Genomic DNA, 19,903 nt, shown 5'->3' on the forward strand with positions numbered 1-19,903 from the left:
CCCTACTGTTCCTGATTCTCCCCTTCAAAGACAAAGACAGTGTCCTGGTTCCTGATTCTTCTTCACATCCCTGCCCAGCACAAGCATCACCTGCATCAACCAGCACCGGAGAGAGGGAGACTGCCCTAAGAGAAAGACAGCCAGGATAAAGAAGGACTTGCATCAAGAATTCTAATACCATATTTTTCACAACTGGATAAAGGGACTGTGACAGGAAAGTGCAAGTGGAACAGAGGGGTGGACTGTGGTGGGTTACACCCATCCTGGGGGGAGGGAGGGTTGTGAGAGCCCTGCTTCCCCCAGAGGACAAAAGAAATCTGATCCAGGTGGACTTGGCTTCCCCCCTCCCAGAAGGAGGGGTCCCCCAGGTCTAAATTGGACTGTTCCTCTCCCTTTTCCTGTCCCGCAAGACTATAAAGGGGAGAGAGTGGCAGCCAACTTTTTCTTTGCTTCTGCCTTGCCTGTTTGAAAGGACCCACAGCTGCTGCCAGCATCCTGGTTCTGCCACGTGGTCAGGTCTGATCTTCTCCCTGCTGCATCCAAGCTTCTCTAAAGGACTGATATCAACATACATTGAGGGAGATACAAGGCCATCCAAATTTGGTTTTGTGTATTTTCCTATTCATCCTTATTCCTTACCCTTGCAAATCCTCCCTGTTATTGCTATATATATATATATAGTTAAAAAATTTACTTCTACCTTCAAACTGACTTCAGTTTTTTGTTGGTTTTTTTTGTAGATGAAACTCCAGTTAAGGCTCAAACCACCTCAGTGATTTACTGCCCTCCCTGGAGATGTAAGGTTTATTTCTGGAGTTCATTTAGATCAATTAAGTCTCATTGCAAGGCTGAAGGTACAGTCTGAGCAGGACTGGATTTGTGCCCAGCTGAATTTGTCTCATTCTGGGTTTTGTCCCAATTGTTGTACTAAAGCTCAGAAGATGGCTGTAGCCCACGTAGGGCTGGGTGACCTCCTGGGGGTTGTACCAGCCCACTCTATGCAGCACCCATAAGTCACTGTTTCCTGAACAAATTTGCTGCACATTGGTCTGTGAATTTGCTCTTTAGGTCGTTGTGCCTCCAATGCAGCAGTATTCACAGCATGAATCGTTTGGATATGATCTCAGGCATTTGATACATATATTTTTAGGTTTTCTGGAAGGCCATGAATGAGGGGAGTCAGTCTGGCTGGGTTGATGGGAAGTAACATCAGGGACTCCTTTAATAGATCCCTCTCATACATTGCTTGTATACGTGCTGTCTTTTGCACAAAGGCTGCTAGATCTGAGTACCCTGAAGTCTTAATGACAAGGGTCACTGTAAGCTGCTTGAGTAGTTAGTGAGTAGTTGTGGTTTCCTGGGGTGGTAGTTAGAAACAATCCATGTCCCCAGTATCCTTCTGTCTTGTCCTCACTCAACAACACTCATCTCTGCCTTTGAGGTAAACCCACCACATGTACTCTGTTTCTGATTCCTCTGAGCACTGGGAATATTTCTCCTGCAATTTAGCTAGCTTGGCAGGGGACCAGGGAATGGTACGTATTGTAGTGGGGGCTTCTCTATCTGCTTCTTCAGTATGCCCAGTTTTAATGGCTGAATCTGTACTTGTTCTGGAATAAGGTCAAGGTCTTACTAGATCATTATCATCCTACAAATGTCCCAATCCCACATTTTGGAATCCTCACAATGTACCAGCTTATGGATGTGCTGTACTGAATTAGGGAGTGGTCCATGTGAGATTCAATCAAGTAATTTATCTGATCTTTCCTGCAGCTTGTTTTCTCGTCTCTCAGATGCAGCCCTTAGTTTTTCTAAATATTCATTTTCACTTAATAGAGCATCATATATACTTAAAAGAGTACCTGCTCATTTTCCCAGTTTCTCTCATGTCTCTTTCTCAAAAATTAATGACATTTTAAGTACCTCATTCTCTGACCTCAGAATTGTATATTCTACATTTGAAAACTTTTCTTGGGGTGAGGAATTTTTTTATTTCACCAAAAAGCAAAAATAATTCCTTTACTGCATCCTATTTTTGTTTTCCATTGACTTCTACATTGTTCTGTTCACTCTACCACCTTACATAGAATACATAGAATACATAGAATAAACCAGGTTGGAAGAGACCTTCAAGATCACTGCGTCCAACCCATCAACCAATCAAACACCACCCAAACAACTAACCCATGGCACCAAGCACCCCATCAAGTCTCCTCCTGAAAACCTCCAGTGATGGCGACTCCACCACTCTTTCTGTATAGAACTTTTTCCTAACATCTAGCCTGAACCTCCCCTGGCACAGCCTGAGACTGTGTCCTCTTGTTCTGGTACTGGCTGCCTGGGAGAAGAGCCCAATATCCGTCTCACTACAACCTCCCTTCAGGTAGTTGTAGAGAGTAATAAGGTCACCCCTGAGTCTCCTCTTCTCCAGGCTAAGCAACCCCAGCTCCCTCAGCCTCTCCTCGTAGGGCTTGTGTTCCAAACCCCTCACCAACTTTGTTGCTCTTCTCTGGACTCGTTCCAGCAAGTCAACATCCTTCCTTGTCGTCACCCATCCAAAATTTCTAGGCCTACTTTATCTCTGGCTAGGATGGTGTACACTAGTGTTTCTGTAGCAGTTTATCCATGGCAATCCTGCTGACCACAGCAATTTAATGTTTCATTGGTAAGAGAGAACCTCCTTGCATTCTAGCCAGTCCTGAGATTAGAGGGGCTACAGGTGACTTATCTCTTAATAGATATGCCTGACACCAGATATCCAAACAGCCTTTCTGCTGTAAGTCTGGCCACATTCACAAGAAGCAATTTGGTGCACAAATAGTCCAGTCTATTTATATGCAACACACAGAGATTCTTTAAGATTGATGGCAATAAACACCTTGAACTACAGAGGCTCTATATTGGCTCCAAACTACAATTGCAATCACACACACAGTCTCCTGGAGAAGCACTCAGTGTAGCTGAGGTCTCAAATCTTACCCCAGAAAGCATCCTTTCTCTGGAAGGCATGAGGGGGCAAACATGGTGATCTGTCCCAGCTGTTTGGCATCGAATTCTCAGTCCCCTCCAAATGAAATACAAAATCGAGGCAATATTTATACCTTGTTATCTACAATTGTGCAGAGTGTGGAAGTAGGACTGCAGTCAAGTAATCACTTCTAGTGGTCAAACAGTCATTTCACAGTTGCACAAGATGCTTCTTGTTTTTTCTGGTGTGACTCCTCTGGTCAGCAGTGCTGCATGTGGAAGAATGGAGCGGTAGGCCTCTGCCTCGCCCCTTCCATTCTTCTCGGTGCCATGGCAGCACTGACCACTGGGTCTCCACTCAGCCCCTGTGCCAGCTCTGGTCCCCGCACTTTTATCAGCAACATTGTGCTCAGTACTTTGACCATTATTCTATGCTTCCAGCAGCAGGAAACAGGACATCTTTTCTACTTCAGCTATTGTAGATGTTGTATTTTTCCAAATATATGCCTTATCATTTGCCTTTCTAATAATCAGGAAGTATTAAATATGTAATTGCATATTAAATGTGATGACAATTGTGTGGAATGTAACATCAAGTATATTTAATTTAAGGCAGTTTCAAAGTCTTTACATATTTATGTTTGTGAGGCAACGAAAAAAATACTTATTTCTAAAATACTTATAATGAGTCTTCTTACTGCTTGAACAGACTTTACACAATGTGTGTTCCCAGAGAGCTTTGCTTTTGTCTGGAGCTTTGTGATCTCTCTTATTGTTTATAAATCCTCTCATTCAAACAGCTTGATGCAGTTTCCAGTGGATGTACCTGCAGCTACCAGTCTACTATGTTCTACAAGGACTCATGCAATGCCTCAGTACAGATTACAATATTTTTATTGGCCTTGAGCCAATCTGCAAAGGAAAGCAGGTTTAGTTATGCAATTATATTCCAGAATACTTTAAAATAAATTGTCAGCTGAATTCAGAATTCCTCTGGGACTTCAATTGCTGTGTCAGATCATTGTTCACCTAATGATTTGGATAAAAATGTACTTCCTATTAATGTCAATATTAAAATATTCCAAGAGTATTATAGCACATGCTTTTTATATATATACGTGTGAACATTCAGTTTGACATCAACATCAGCAATTCATTTAACTAGGATAAAAGCAAATTCCACTGTAGCTCAACAACAGTGAGAAACAGCATAGGTTATGGCCATCTGTAATATAAAAAATTATCTGATAAGTTCACATGGGAACACAAAGAAACAGAAGACAAAAATTGATAGATGTGTATGGAAGTAGCAAAGGCATACTGGATTATATCTTCTACAGTGTCACCTTTTGTTGTTGTGTACCATGGGAATAATGCAATTCACTTCTAGGATTAAAATCATACATTATTGAAATGTCTATTTTAAAAAGTCTGGAGAATAACTCACATGTAACAAGAGTCTTCTTTTGTCACTCATCTCACTCAGAGTTTTAACTGAGAGAAATCCTTACTGGTTTCAATGTTCTAGCTATTCTCTCCCTGTACTTCATCAGAAAACACTAGAAAACTGAAAGATATTGGTGAACTCAAACACTTCTCAGGCTACCTTCTTCCCAAGAATTTGAATATTAAACAGATTTCAATAACAAATTCTTCACTGAAAATCAACACAGTTTTCACATCAGTTATATGCTGAAATTGTACATACTCTGAGGAAACCTGGGTGGATTGTCGTTCACATCAGTGAGCGTGATATTTACAGTTGTTGACCCTGACAGCCCTCCGACCTGCCCAGCCATATCTTTGGCTTGAATGACAACAGAATAATGCTCTCTGGCTTCCCTGTCCATGTTGTGCAAGGCAGTCCTGATGACTCCTGTGATGGAAAGAGAACAAACAAGCAAACAAAAGAAAGATCAGCAAATAGAAAGCCTAGGCATACCCTCTTACTTTCAAGACAAATGGAACATGGCACATTTTCCAAAAATTTAAAGCTTTTCTAGAATCAAAACAAGCTAGCTTTAATTTTTTGTGTCTTTTATATGCATGTGTGTATATATACATATAATCATAGAATAATAGAATCATAGTACAGCAGGAGTTGGAAGGGACCTCTGGAGATCATTGAGTCCAAACCTCCAGCCAAAGGGTAGGCTCCACCAACACATCCAGGGGAGAGTGCTCTAGATAAGAAGAATCCACAACCTCTCTGGACAACTCTCTCCCATGTAGTTCTCATCTGCTATTATTAAATCAGACTTGTATGCAAATTCTACTTTTTGCCCTTAATACTAAGTACATGATAATGTATCTAAATAATTGGAGATAATTATCATAGTTGATCATTGTGTTGAAAAATACTGTGATTTCTTTTCAAAGTAGGCCACCTTGATAAGTGGAACATGAAGTGAACAAATAACCATGAACCTGACCAAAACACCTTTTGAATAAGGTCAAAATGTTGTTCAGCTAATTAAAAAGGAAAATAATATAACACATGATCTGGAAAAGATTCCACATTTGGATAATTTTTCATTTTCTGACTAATTTAGTTACAACTAACAGACAAGATCTAAATTTATAATTCAGATTATCAGCTAAAAGGAAAGCTTGCTTAGGCAACAGGGCAAGCATTTAAATGGTGGCTGAATTATTTTCTCCCTATGATACCTGCTCATTACATACCTAGGAGCATTCCACTTAATGGCAGTGCTTCATTGACCCATGAATAACATGTTAAGGACCTTATAGCTCTGTAGCATAATCTATAAATGTTTTAAATCATTTAGAGTGCAAGCTTACTCAGCTTTTAAGTATGCTTATACGTGAAGTGCAAATGAAATACTGTGAAACTGGTGTAAATATGGAAATGGGAAATATTTTTTCCAAGTATATTAGGTACTTAAATTACAATGAAATAATTTCTTCTTGGCATATTATGATAACAGGTATGTAAAATAAATCATACTCAAAGCAAAGTCATCAAATTCAACAATCCCTAAAATACAGTCAGCAAAAATTATTCATTATGGAAAGTGCTTTGACTAGTTTTAGTGTATCAGAATGTAAATGCACATTCATATATGTTGCAACAACTACCTTACTAATATGATTAATTGGTTTCATTACAGGTCCTTGAACAAAAAAATCCTAGGAACAAAATATTGTTGAAATGTTTTTGGTGGAAGAAAAAAACCAACCAACCACCAACCAAACTACATATTTTAATTAATAAACATTTATAAATTCAGTTTTGTACTTGCAAAAAAATCCCATTCTATTCACACAATGAAGAATACTAGTTAAAACTTAACATGGGAGGAAAAATGTCTAACAACTGCACTTGATAAAAAGAATATTGTGTAAGGAGCCATGGTAAAACACAAATGGATGTTTTGGAATGTTGAATACACGTTCATGCTAGCGTTAAGTGCACTGCACTTTTCATAACTTTCTTACACACACAGAGATGCTGATGATGTTATACAAAATCTAACAAAATTCTATTATAAGACTTCCGATGCATGTGTTCACAAACATTATTTTCTTTCTTAGACCAAACATCCACAAAATCTTTGTCTATTAGATGATACAACAGGTAGATACTGAGTTCTGTTGAGATTTAATCAAGATTTATTGACCTGAGAATTAGATATTTATCTAGCTGGAGAAAAGATAAATCTCTGCTTAGAGGTACAATAAATCTTACAATTGTCAGAAAGCAGAAGTCTGTGATTTTCCATTGTTACAGGTGCACTGTTCGCAAGAAAATGACTACTGAAGTAGTGAAGTGGTGTAGCTTGCTGAAAAGAGGCAGTATCACATTATGATAAATTAAACAACACAATAATAAGGTCCCACAAAACATAAAATATGCCTATACCATGACAAGACACAATTTTATAAAGATGCTTCTCTTTTTCATTTGACTGAATAAATTATTCTTAAAGGTGGTCAGCCTCTGCTGTACATATTGAACACCTCTGGATTTAAAGATGAAGCTTACCTGCATTTGCGATTATTTAGAATCTAGACAAAGCACAAAAATGAAAATACAAGAGAGGACTGGACCAAGACTTACTTAGGAATAACTCCACATGTGCTTGGTCATCAGCCCTGGGAAAATTAGAACTTTGTGACACATCCCATAGACAGTGAGTAAATTTGTACAACTTTATAAACCAAGTCTCAGATACCATTATTTTATACAATATATATTATAAATGTCTGTGCTTCATTCTGTAAAAAAGAAAAAAAAACCAATATCAAAGCATACTCTTTCCTGTTTCTTTTCCTATCTACCACTCTCATCTACAGTCATGAAAACAAAAAAATGCAAGAATAGCTCTTGTTTTGTATTTGGAGATTTCAGTTACTTTTTGAGAAAATAGGGAAACCTGTCAACTTATAACTTGATTTCATTGATCAATCAGTAACCATCTTAATAAACTACAGTAATCTACATGACCCCCTCTGATGAACACAGTATTTATATTGCTGCAGAACAAATGTACAAATGTGTCTTTTCAAGATCAGTTTAGAACACAACAATTTGATTAAAGATCAAGCAATCCTATATAACTGGGAATTTCAAGTGTGTCAAATCTCTATACAATTCAGTTATGCAATGGCAACATAACATACTCTAATAGTGCATGCTTGCACTGAAGCTACATTATTTGTTCAAATCTAGAAAATTTCCACAGAGAATTTTATACTGACCAGAAAAGCACTGTAAAATATTTTCAGGATACTTTTGAAAGTATTGAAAACTATCATGGCCAAAGATGAAGAGTTGAAATACTTATTTTTACAGCTATAAATATTGTCGAAGTTGTAACTAATTAATTTTAAATGCTTGCAAAATCCCACCTATCTTTTTAAAATAAGGTTTCCCTAAAAATAGTATTTTCAGTGAGTTTACTTGTCTGGATAATGAACTTGTGATCTACCCAGAGCACGAAAATAGACCACTGGCAGTGTCAGGGAAGTTTCTGCCTTTTTCAGGGCTCTATCTAGTGCAGTACTTGCCACATGACCACCTAGAATGAATCAGAAAAAGTGGACTTCAGTACCCTCTCTGTCATTTCTAAAGGACATAACCTCCCAAAGTACTTCTAATTTCTCCATTTCATATAAAACCCCCACAGTATGACGACACAGACAGAAGATAATAAAGCTGCCTTGATTTACAATTTTGTACAGAGATTCAGTGATTGCTTACCAAATATATGTTCTAAATAATGATGTGAGCATTCATTCAAACTTATTCAAATGAAGCTGTGATCAGGAGAAAATAAACTTTCAAAACAACAAAAAAAGTGTGCCTTGCTTAACATGGCTGACCTTAGACTATTAATGTAACTTAAATAACAAAAAAATCAATTATTTCCTCTTCCGCTAACATTTAGACAGAGAAGGATGCGTCTAAAAGTTCATGAGGAAGAAAGCACTCATCTGTATGTTTAGCTCAGTCTTCTAAATCACCAGAATGACCAGAGGAAATATGAAATCATTTACCTAAAGCAATTTATCTGTAGCTACATTCATAGTATGTGATACATAAACAGAAAAGAGCATTCATCTCATGTACCAGGAAAGACTCCATGATATCAAGAGGCCAGCCACAGGGAATCTTAATCATAGTGGACAGATCTCCTCATGCAGAAAATGCAGCAATTATGGCTTGCCATGTTTGGAACTATCAAGTGTCTTTCTTGTTCACTCTTTTAAAGAACCTCTTAAATTACATACATGATGAAGGTAAGCAGGACCTCACACTGTCAGCCTTGATCTGGTATAAATCCAGATACTTCAAATTAAGATAATGAAGCAATGCTGATTTGCAGTAGTAAAGAATCTTACGTTTTATTTTTAGGCATAAAGCTTCTTACCATGATTAGGGCTAAATTCTCAACTTACTAATCTACTTGATGAATTTTTGCACTGCAGGTGTTAATGGTGAGCTGAGTTCATATCAGGGAAGACTGTCTAATATGAGCAAGGTTGCTGTTACAGCTTCTGAGAATCTGACCAATAATAGCACTTTGTTTATACCATAATGTTTCTAAAATCACAGCAGAAGAGTAAAATATGTATTTGTGAATCTCTATTTTAAAGTCAGGAATAAGACACCACGTGCCATTCACATCTTCTTATAAATAAGCAATTCAATTAAAATATCTCTCTCCTACTTCCAATTTGACCATTTTTCTCATAGTTCAATTTTAGACAGTCCAGAGTTTTTTATCATCTTGTCTCACTGGCAAATTACAATATACAAGCAAACCCAATTATCTGATAAGGCACAAAGTGATGCTTCACTATACAACAAGCAATATTTGTAGAAAAACACTTTATAAACAGTGTATTTCTGATAATGAAACTCTCAGGGAGAAACTCAAAACTGCATATTGAGACAATATGTAAGTAAACCAACAGCAGGAGTGCAACTCTAAGAAAATTTTGACTTCCTAAAGCTCACCTATTGTAAATTAACCTGAACATTAAAAATTAATTAGGTCTGAGCCAGGAAATCCCTACAAAGAACAATGTGTTTCCTGGTGCTCGTACAATTATTTGCAAAAATTATTTGTTGTAACTCTCAGGAAAGTGAAGATTGAAATAAAGAATGCATATTTGAAGGTATTTTTTTATCTGTATAAGTGATACAGCTATTTTTTCCTGTATTCTAGTAGCTCTGCTGGCCATGTTAGAAAACATAACTTCTGATATATATGAGTGACCAGAAAGTGGCAATGGCAGCTGCTTTCATGCCAGCAGAGTGCTAAAGAAATCATTTATGCCAACAATATCTTGAGACCACATGTACACTTGAAAATTTAAGGCAAACTGAGTTCTTGACAAGTCCTACATAGAGATACAATCTACTCCTTTGGATAGGGATATTAGAAAACCTGTGTCATAGAATCGTGTCATAGAAACTTCTGCACAATTTTTCTTACAGTAATACATTTTTTCTCCTACTCTATCAGCCCTCAAATTATAACCTCAAGTGTGAAAGCTATGCAACTGTTTTTTGAATTGTGCCTCATTATAATGGCTCCATTTTCTCTGGAATTTTCTCTGCAAATATTTTAATGCATACATTTTAATAGGCAGTATTAAAAAAATATGTGGTGCTTATGCAAATGCTTAAGAATTTCCACTGACTTTCAATGTCCTTCAGCTTTACTCTGAGTAGGTCTAAATAATAGAGGGTCATCTGTGAACAGCTTTTCAGGAACCATTCACTGTGCATGTAGTCTGAAAGTAATGAACTTACTGATCATACTCTGAGCAACTAGTTTATACATGTATGCGAATAGACTAGACTAGACTAGACTAGACTAGACTAGACTAGACTAGAATAGAAATTAACCAGGTTGGAAGAGACCTTTGAGATCATCCAGTCCAACCTATCATCCAAAACTATCTAATCAACTAAACCATGGCACCAAGCACCCCATCCAGTCTCCTCCTAAACACCTCCAGTGATGGTGACTACACCACCTCCCTGGGCAGCACATTCCAATGGCCTATCAACCTTTCTATGAAGAACTTCTTCCTAACATCTAGCCTAAACCTCCCCTAGTGCAGCTTGAGACTGTGTCCTCTTGTTCTGGTGCTGGTTGTCTGGGAGAAGAGACCAGCCCCTGCCGGGCTACAACTTCCCTTCAGGTAGTTGTAGACAGCAAAGAGGTCTGCTGTGAGCCTCCTCTTCTCCAGGCTAAGCAACCCCAGCTCCCTCAGCCTCTCCTCATAGGGCTTGTGCTCCAAACCCCTCATCAGCTTTGTTGCCTTTCTCGGGACACATTCCAGCAACTCAACATCTTTCCTAAACTGAGGGGCTCAGAACTGGACACAGGACTCAAGGTATGGCCTAACCAGTTCTGAGTACAGGGGCAGAATGACGTCCCTGCTCCTGCTGGCCACACTATTCCTGATACAGGCCAGGACGCCATTGGCCTTCTTGGCCACCTGGGCACACTGCTGGCTTGTGTTCAGCGTACTATCAAGCATTACCCCTAGGTACATAAATACTTATACAATAAATACATATACAAAAACATGAAATAAAACAACGAAACAAGTAGAAGTTTTATATATAAATATAAAATAGAAAAGGGTAATGAAATAAGTAGAGCCTGGTAAGGAGACCATGACTGAACCCAACCTTAAAACAAACACCTTCATAAGAAATTCATGTACAAACATGCTATTGAAGGATAATCCCATCCTCCTTTAAATTTTTTTTTAATTTTAATGATTTAATGAGGGAAAAAAAAGGCTAATTTAGTATCTTTCTTTGCAGTGCGTCAGCTATAACTACATTTCATTCTTTACACAATGGTGTTAACAGGCAAGAATTTACTGTACCACATACTACATTCTCACATACAGCTGCTGGGCAACACTGAAATAATTTTCCAGACCATTAAACGCATTCCACACCTAAAAGACAGATACTGTTAATAATACAGAGATAACTCAAACACGTACATGTGGAAGAAAACCTGTCAAATGGCAAAACACTGAAAGGATAATGAGTTTTCATTCATCGCTTACAATCCTCTCCTTGAATGTGGTGTTTGGATTTGGTATGTATTTCTCCTGTGCAGCTGATATATTATTGCCCCACAATAACAGAGTATTTGCACAGCCAAATTGTGGTTAAATAAACTGACTTCAGCAAGAAATTCTGGAGGGAAAGGTAAGGGGGGTCACCATAATTTTCAAAGCTAAATAGTACAGTTTTGCTGGTATAAACCTTATGACTATGTTTACATATGTACATAATTAAGAAACTCAGTTACTAATAACAATCGTAGGTTTCATGAACAGTCATGGCTTTGTGCCATTAATCTTTGCAGTGACTCAAAACATATATGAGGAAACACAATGTCTTAAAACATACATTTATGAAAAAATGAAGCAGCAGAGCTCAAGTTTAGGTAAGCCTGAAATGGTTATTAAGAAATTCCCAAAGGCATAACTCCTCTAAATTTCTGTGAGAGAGCATCTGCTCAGACCCATAACTGGGAGAATTACAAATTCCTTCAAATTTCTGAAGACTTTCACAATTCATGTGAAAAACATCATAATCATTATTTTGCTACAGATAATACAGCAAGTGAAATACAGAAAATGTTATGCAGAAGCCTTAGTTGGAGAGTCCCCAAACAATCCCTCCAATGTATAAATTAAAATAAAATGAATTGTTTTCAAGGACTGCAGCCATAACACCTTTTTTCGCTACTATGGTTTTCTGTGCCAGGTGGAACAGGGCCTGGGGGTGTTGGTCAGCAGCTGGCTATGACTCAGCAGTGTGCTCAGGTGGCCAAGAACAGCAGCATTTGGGTTTGACACTATCTCTGACATTTCTGAAGACTAAGGCTCTTGATTACTTTGTGAGAAAAAACACAAATGCATGTAACTATAATGCTCAAGTATTGCAGTTTCCTGACAGAGGTAACTGTTGGCAGTTAGTTTTTACTGCTAGTACAGAATATAGCATGCTGGCTTGAAAAACTGTTCAGTCATCATGACTGTCTTTCAGGCTGGCTGCCTAGTAGGTGGTAAATTAACTCTGTGTTGTTATTTAAAAAACCCAACCAACCAACCATATCCCTAAAAACCAAAACCCCAAACCTTTAATAGCATAGCCTGTAGCTGTCAGACTTTGTTCTTCAGCCTTGTCCTGACAAATGACTATGCTTATATAAACCTGAACTTGACAAATGACAGCTAAATCTTCTTCAAAACAATGGGTCATTTTATATGCAGTGCCACATGTGCTTGGTTTTATCACTTCTATTGTTTGTTTCCACTCATTCTTCCCCATCTCACAATTATAATAATTTTCCTTATTGACCACAGTATTTTTTTTAAAAGCCTTCTTTGACACTGAAGTGTCCTGATTGACAGTTTTGCTTAGCTTTTAGAGTTTTTGGTAAATTGTAGAATGATAGAAACAGAATAGTTTGGGATGGAAGTGATTTTATTTAAAGATAACTAGTCCACCCCCCTTCAGTAAGCAAGGACATCTTTAGTAAGATTAGCTAGCTCAGAGTCCAATCTAAACTCACCTTGAATGCTCCTGGAGACTGGGTACCTATCACCTCTCTGGATAACCTGTTTTGGATGTTTTACCAACTTCACTGCAAAAATGTCTTTCTTATATCGAGTCTAAATCCACCCTTTCATTTTAAAACCATTACCATTTGTCTTACTGCAACAGACTGTCTTAAAGTGACTGTCATCACCTTTCTAATAGCCCCCCTTTACGTATTGAAAGGCTGCAATAAAGTCTCCCCACAGCCTTCTCTTCTCCAGGCTGAACAATCCTAATTCCCCCAATCTGTCCTCATAGGAGAGATGTTCCTTCCCACCAATCATTTTTGTGGCCACCTTCTGGATCTACTTCAATAGATCCATGTCTTTTGCTGATAGCTCCAGAGCTGGACACAGGACTCCAGATGGGGTCTCGCCAGAGTGGAGGAGAGGGGGAGAATCGTCTTGACCATTGGCCATGCTTCTTTTGATGTAGCCTAGGATTTCTTGCCTTTCTGGGCTGCAGGCAAACATTGTTAGTTCATGTTTAGCTTTTCATCCACCAGTACACCTGATTAGGGATAAGTTGTTAGCAAAACGTATCAATTAATGTCTTCTATCATCTTCTGAACGTGCACCAAATATTCCAAAAAGCAATTTCTTCTTTTATTCAAGATTAAATCTTTTCTCTCAATGTACACAGTATAAGGGGAAAAGTCACCTCCAGAAGCCTTTCAAAAAGGTTGAGAATGGCTTGCTAGGACAAACCAAGGTGTCACTGAAATTCTGGTTGAGGAACTTACAAGGGAATATTTAACTGAAGCACAATTTCTATGTAATGTAACCTTCTCTAGATGTATTAGTGCTTCATATAATTTAAACAATGGAATTGACCTTGCCTCAAAATGGATTTGAAGAAAAAAATCAACCCACACAGTGTCTTTTCACGTAAATAAATCTGCACAGCAATTTCATTACCATATTTGGTGTCTCTATTTTTGGTTTCTCAAATGTGAGTAATCACCTTCACATCAAGCAGATGTCCAATTCCTTTTTCACAGCATTTTGCCAAAATTCACCAGACAGTGTATCCAAGTTTCACACTCTAGACTATATTCTAATAATAAACCCTTCTCCCTCTTCTGTGTTAGATTGTAAAAACAGTGTTTTTCAGAGTTAGTGGAAGAGAACTGGTATTATGTCTGGAGAAAAAAAAAAGTACCTGCATAAAATTCAATGATAAAGATGTTAAACAGAAGTGGTCCCAACACAGCCTTGAGGAACACCACTTGTGACTGGCCACCATCTGGATTTAACTCCATTGACCACCACTCTTTGGGCTCTTTCACTCAGCCAGTGCTTTATCCAGAAGAGTGTGTGCTCATCCAAGCCATGAGCAGTCAGTTTGTCCATGAGAATTCTGTGGGGAACAGTGTCAAAGGCTTTTCAAAAGTCTAGGTAGGCAATATCCACAGCCTTTCCCTCATCCAATAGTTGGGTCATCTTGTCATAGAAGGAGATCGTGTTTGTCAAGCAGGACCTACCCTTCATAAATCCACGCTGACTGGGCCTGATCCCCCAGGTGTTCTTTATATAGCATGTAATGGTGCTTGAGATGACCTGCTCCAGGACCTTCCCTTGTGCCAAGATCAGACTGACAGGTCTATAGTTTCCTGGATCCTCCTTTCTTCCTTTATTGTAGATGGGTGTTCCATTTGCTAGCCTCCCCAGTTAGCCAGGACTTCAGGTAAATAATGGAAAGTGGCAAGCACGCCTGCCAACTCCTTCAGCACCCTTGGATGTAGCCCATCCAGCCCCATAGACTTGTGTGCACCTAAGCAGTGACCACTGACCACTGACCACTTCCTCATTGTGATGACCTCATTCTGAGTCCCCCTCCCTGACTCCTAGTTCATGAGGCTGGATGTCCAGGGAACTGCTGGTTCCATTGCTAAAGACTGAGGCAAAGTAGGTACTGAGCACCTCAGCCTTCTCCTCATCCTTAGTCACTGTTTCCCACTACATCCTATAAAGTATCAAGATACTCCCTAGTCCTCCTTTTGTTGCTAATTAATGCCTGTTCTTTTAAATTGCATCATTGATGTTAGAAAATACAGGGGTGGTAAATGGTTAGTGGTGTAGTTTCCACTACATCACTAATAAGGCCAAAACATAATGTTCCAGTTGTACCAATAAATCATAACATTTTTCAACTGTACCAAAGAAGAGGACTTAGAAAACTAGAAGAAACATTGGGTTGTTCAGGTGCCTGATGGTCTGAGATAAGAAGGAAAAAACCCACACTGCTATATCAATATTTTGAACAGAAGAAAACTCTGAGAATTTACTTTATTGTTGAGAGTTTATCTTAAATGTGCGAAAAATGTAGGTGTAGAAAATCCAATATTTACATAAAACTGAAATCAAAGGACATTACATCATTTCCACTACTGTTGTCTGAGAGCTGGCAGATGACACTCTAACACAAGTGTTCATGACAGTATTTTTAGACGGAGTACATATTTGTGTTCCTCCAGGAATGAAAGAATGCATTGCACAGTAGCTGGTAGTATTAGAAGAAAAAAAAGACAGGAGTTCAAATTTTGAGTTTGAATTTCTGGTGATTCTCTTGACAACAAACTTTAGACTTTGGCAATGATATGCACCAGAGATGTAATTTCTGTTACATTTCAGAAATTTCTTGAGGGAAAATATGCACATGGAAACCTGAATATGGAATACAGTTCTTACAACTCAATAAAAATTGCAATAACCATGCACAAAATGAATGTATTTTAATTCTACGCACTGTTAAGAAGATGTACTGCTAATAAAAAAACCTGAGATTTCACACCAGTTCTTCACTGTGACCTTATCTTCAGACTAAATAGAAGCCAATCACATACATAATGTTGGAGTTTTTACTAATAGGTATAATAAGTAGTATGCAATGTGAGTGCAAGTGAGATTCTGAAGGTTCAATATACATATTTCCTTATCTAACTCAAACAGAAGATGACAGTAGCAAAATTTGATGATTAATCCTATCACCATTACTGTTCCTGCAAGATTTAATTATTGAACAATAACATTTTAAGAGCCCATGTTTAAAAAGTGTGATAGAGAAGGTTAAATCCAAGCTAACTACAGGAACCTAAGCACCAGCTGTGGTATCTTAGTTGTGGATTTAGGGGAATGTCAAAAAGTCATAAAATGATTTCGAGCAAAAGCATTCAACTTATGTAAGATACTTCTTTGGCCCTGTAAGGTTTTATAACTATGAGAACCTCTCAGTATGAAGCCAAGAGAAACACAGGACTCCCCAGTTTCAGTAGCACTCTAATATGAACCAAACTGAGTATGAGGAGGAGTTCATTAACCACAATAAACATGCTTCCTTTAAATATGTATGTCAACTAAAACAGTATGAATTCTTAATTTAAAAAATGAAGGATGCTCATTCAAGTGAGGGACAGAATTTGATTTCTGACATGATTTTACTAACTAGTATGATTTCCCACATATGGCAGAGTCATAGGGTTGTGAAATGCCTTATCATTACTCCAGTGGGATACTGCAACAGATTAAAGTACATAATAGGTGCTCTTCCTTTGTTGTAATGTAAAGTCCATGCAATTCCTCTATGATGATTGAAGTTATTTTCTCTAAACTAAGGAAACTAGATAGACCATAAGCCATTAAATCTGTAATTATTACCTCAGTGTTACAAACCTGTAATTTTAATAGATTTCATTAATAAAAAAATAATTTTAGAAGTATTAGGAATTATTTAGCAGTTATCAATCTGTGAATAAATTGCTAATCATTATTTTTCTCCTGTTTTGCAGAGGAATAAACATGCAACTCAGCTATGTATTACTGTGCCACAAAATCTGCCATTCCCATATGAACTATGGCCAAGAACTTCTAGAAAAGGATAATAACAGTTAGAAAGAGGACAAAAGTCTCAAACTTCAGGGGTTGCTTGTTTCATGTCTCTCTGTATTTGGAAACATCTGTTCAGCTATTGTCTATATTTATTGCTTGAATTGTGCTCTAAGTAATGAGCAAATAGATCATTTCTTACAGGGATGCTTGAAGCCATTGTTCATATTATTGTGAAGACAGAAAGCAGAAGGAGGTTTGACACTTTTCTCATACCGTGTAATTAGTTTGTACTAATTTGCAGTGATATTCTTTTACAAATAGGCACACATACTTCTTTACTGTTTACTTTTACATATTTAATATCGTCAAGTAAAAAAACCAAATCACAAAGAAGCTGATACATTATTAATAGTACTGTAACAGCAGATCATTACAAATACAAATACTCTTTTGTTTCACTCACTCAATTCAATGATAACTGTGTTTTTCTCCCATTCCACTGTCTACATTTCAATTCAAAACCATATGAATGAAGGTGTTACCTCTCATTTTATCAGTTACAACCAGAAATACTGATTTGAAAGCGCAAATGCCTCACAGCTGAATTCACTTTTATGTTCTGTTCAGAAAGATTGATGCACCTGGGAAAAGTAAAATAGTGCTAACATCTGTCAGATATAGGTTTACTATGTTAGCAACAGAATTGAACTACGGGTTTCACTTGCACTTCACTGCAGTGTGTGGCAACTGAAATCTGGCTGCTATGGCTGCTAACAAATTCTGCAGTCTAATCTGAGGCTTCCTTAGGGAAAAAAACTCCAAACTTCTGGGATTAATTTACCAATCAAATGCTGACTGTTGCTGTTTGATGAGCCAAACTTGACACAAGGGAAAAAACAAGCAGGGATAGATCCTACATCAACTTCATGGATCAAAAAAGCTCATGGTTTGGGAAGGATGGAGTATTAAATCTGTAACTCAAACTCATGGATGTTTTCATGTATGCTCAGTCATTTTAGTAGACACTCATTTTTAAGGGGTGGATGTATGGACACCAAAATATGTTGAAATTATTTGCTTTACTCTTCATGAATGATTTCTTATTTTACTTTTACAGTGAGATTAATGCTACTCTAAACAGAAGCAACTCGTGTTTTCTGGGATCCTCTGCATATTCATGATTTAAAAAATCAGATATTCCTATACACATTATCTTTGCAAATATACCTAGGACTATTTACAATGACTTCTCTCTCATTAGCATTATTACTACCTTATAAAAATTCAGCAGAATATTTTGATGCAATTGTGGAGGAAAGAGTTAAGTTTATTTCATGTTTGTCTCAACATTGTTTGTCCTGAGATATTTATACTCAATTGCTTATCTACAAGTAACAACTAATAACCAGACAAGGCCTCAGGTTCTGCATTTGAGTGTTGTAATGCAAGGTGGGGCTCATGACAGAAAGGAAACAGGAACCACCAATGGCTGTCTCCGCTAATTACTAATTATGTAGTTAATTACATTACTATTACATCTCATATCTAATTGCTAAAAGTAATTAATAAACACAAATACAAAGCACTTTATAGAAAGGCATTCAAAGGAATTTGAAAATCTTACACTTTATGCTATGTATGGACAGTAGTTCAGATATTTAAAGTGATAACAATATAGAATAGAATAGAATAGAATAGAATAGAATAGAATAGAATAGAATAGAATAGAATAGAATAAACCAGGTTTGAAGAGACCTTCAAGATCATTGTGTCCAACCTATCACCCAACACCACCTAATCAACTAAACTATGGAACCAAGCATCCTGTCAAGCCTCGCCCCGAACACCCCCAGTGACGGCAGCAGGTTTCTACACACATCAAGCATCAATATTTCAACTCATTCTACTTCTTGAACAAATTTTCAGTGAAAATGCCCATACTGAACTTTATAAATACAAGAATTATATTAATTTATAATGGTATATGTGTTGAAGTACACATTCAATAATCCTCCCAAGTTTGTCCTTCAGAAAAAACAACACACTCATACCCATAAAGCATTGAGCTCACTTGATTAACTTCCTAAACAGAGGCTTGAAAAGATGAAAAAGTGCTATTCCAGTTTGGCGTGATGTGATAGATTTTTTTAGTACCTAGCAGAACACATCAATTGTTACATTTCCTAGTGTTAAAACAAGAAGTAGAACATAATAGAAATTAAAAAAAAAAAAAAAATCCCACCCACTTGTACATTGGATTTGCTCTACCAGACTTAGATAACTGCAAATATTTGCCAAATCACACTGAGAGGAATGTTAAATACCCACCTGTTTTAGGGTCCACAGAGAAATATGGCTGTCCCTGGAGGATACTGTATACTACTCTGGCACTGTTTCCATATGTAGGGTCATCAGCATCTGTGGCTGTCACCTGCAGAACAGATGTACCTATACACACAGGAATATAAAAGTGAATTGACAGTAATACAATTTTCTGACAAATAGAAATATTTCAGATGGATTTTTCAGGCCTCTACAATCCTCTATAGCTGGGAGATTATTTTTTCCCCTGTAAGATTTTTACCTAGCATATTTTTGAGGAAAACTCTTTATACTCCCTTTGAAATTGTTTTTCTCCTTCTCTCTGTATATGTAGAGCTCACTTAATTATCTATATGTAAACATAAATAGTAACTACATAGTATGCATATTTATGCATGTGCAAACATAGGCCTTGAACTTGCATACTGCTTAGATTTCTGAACAACTCCTATTTATAGACGTTACAATTACATTCATACAGAATACAAATTGTTGATGTTGAAGTGCATAGTTAAAATAATTTACACCCCCAAATAAATATAATACAGTAAAGAGATTAAAAAATCTATCTATTCAAAGACATCAAAGACCTTAAAATGAAATAACCTTGTTGGAATTCAAATGAGGGGTCCCAATTAGAAAGATGAGGAATTCGAAAGACAAGTATTTGTAT

General features: G+C 37.3%; 1 protein-coding gene across 5 annotated transcripts in view; it reads right to left on the reverse strand.

The window, feature by feature from the left end:
- CDH18 (cadherin 18) overlaps positions 1-19,903 on the reverse strand; it is a 153,816-nt gene that overhangs the window by 55,571 nt on the left and 78,342 nt on the right. For all 5 annotated transcript variants that reach the window (XM_054164472.1, XM_054164469.1, XM_054164471.1 and 2 more), the window contains exons 5-6: positions 19,237-19,356; positions 4,676-4,843 (exon numbers count right to left, since the gene is read on the reverse strand). In XM_054164472.1, the coding sequence (XP_054020447.1) occupies positions 4,676-4,843; positions 19,237-19,356 (288 nt within the window). The remainder of the gene's footprint in view (positions 1-4,675; positions 4,844-19,236; positions 19,357-19,903) is intronic.

This window comes from Dryobates pubescens, chromosome 9 (genome assembly GCF_014839835.1).
Source record: "Dryobates pubescens isolate bDryPub1 chromosome 9, bDryPub1.pri, whole genome shotgun sequence".
NCBI classification, from domain to species: domain Eukaryota; kingdom Metazoa; phylum Chordata; class Aves; order Piciformes; family Picidae; genus Dryobates; species Dryobates pubescens.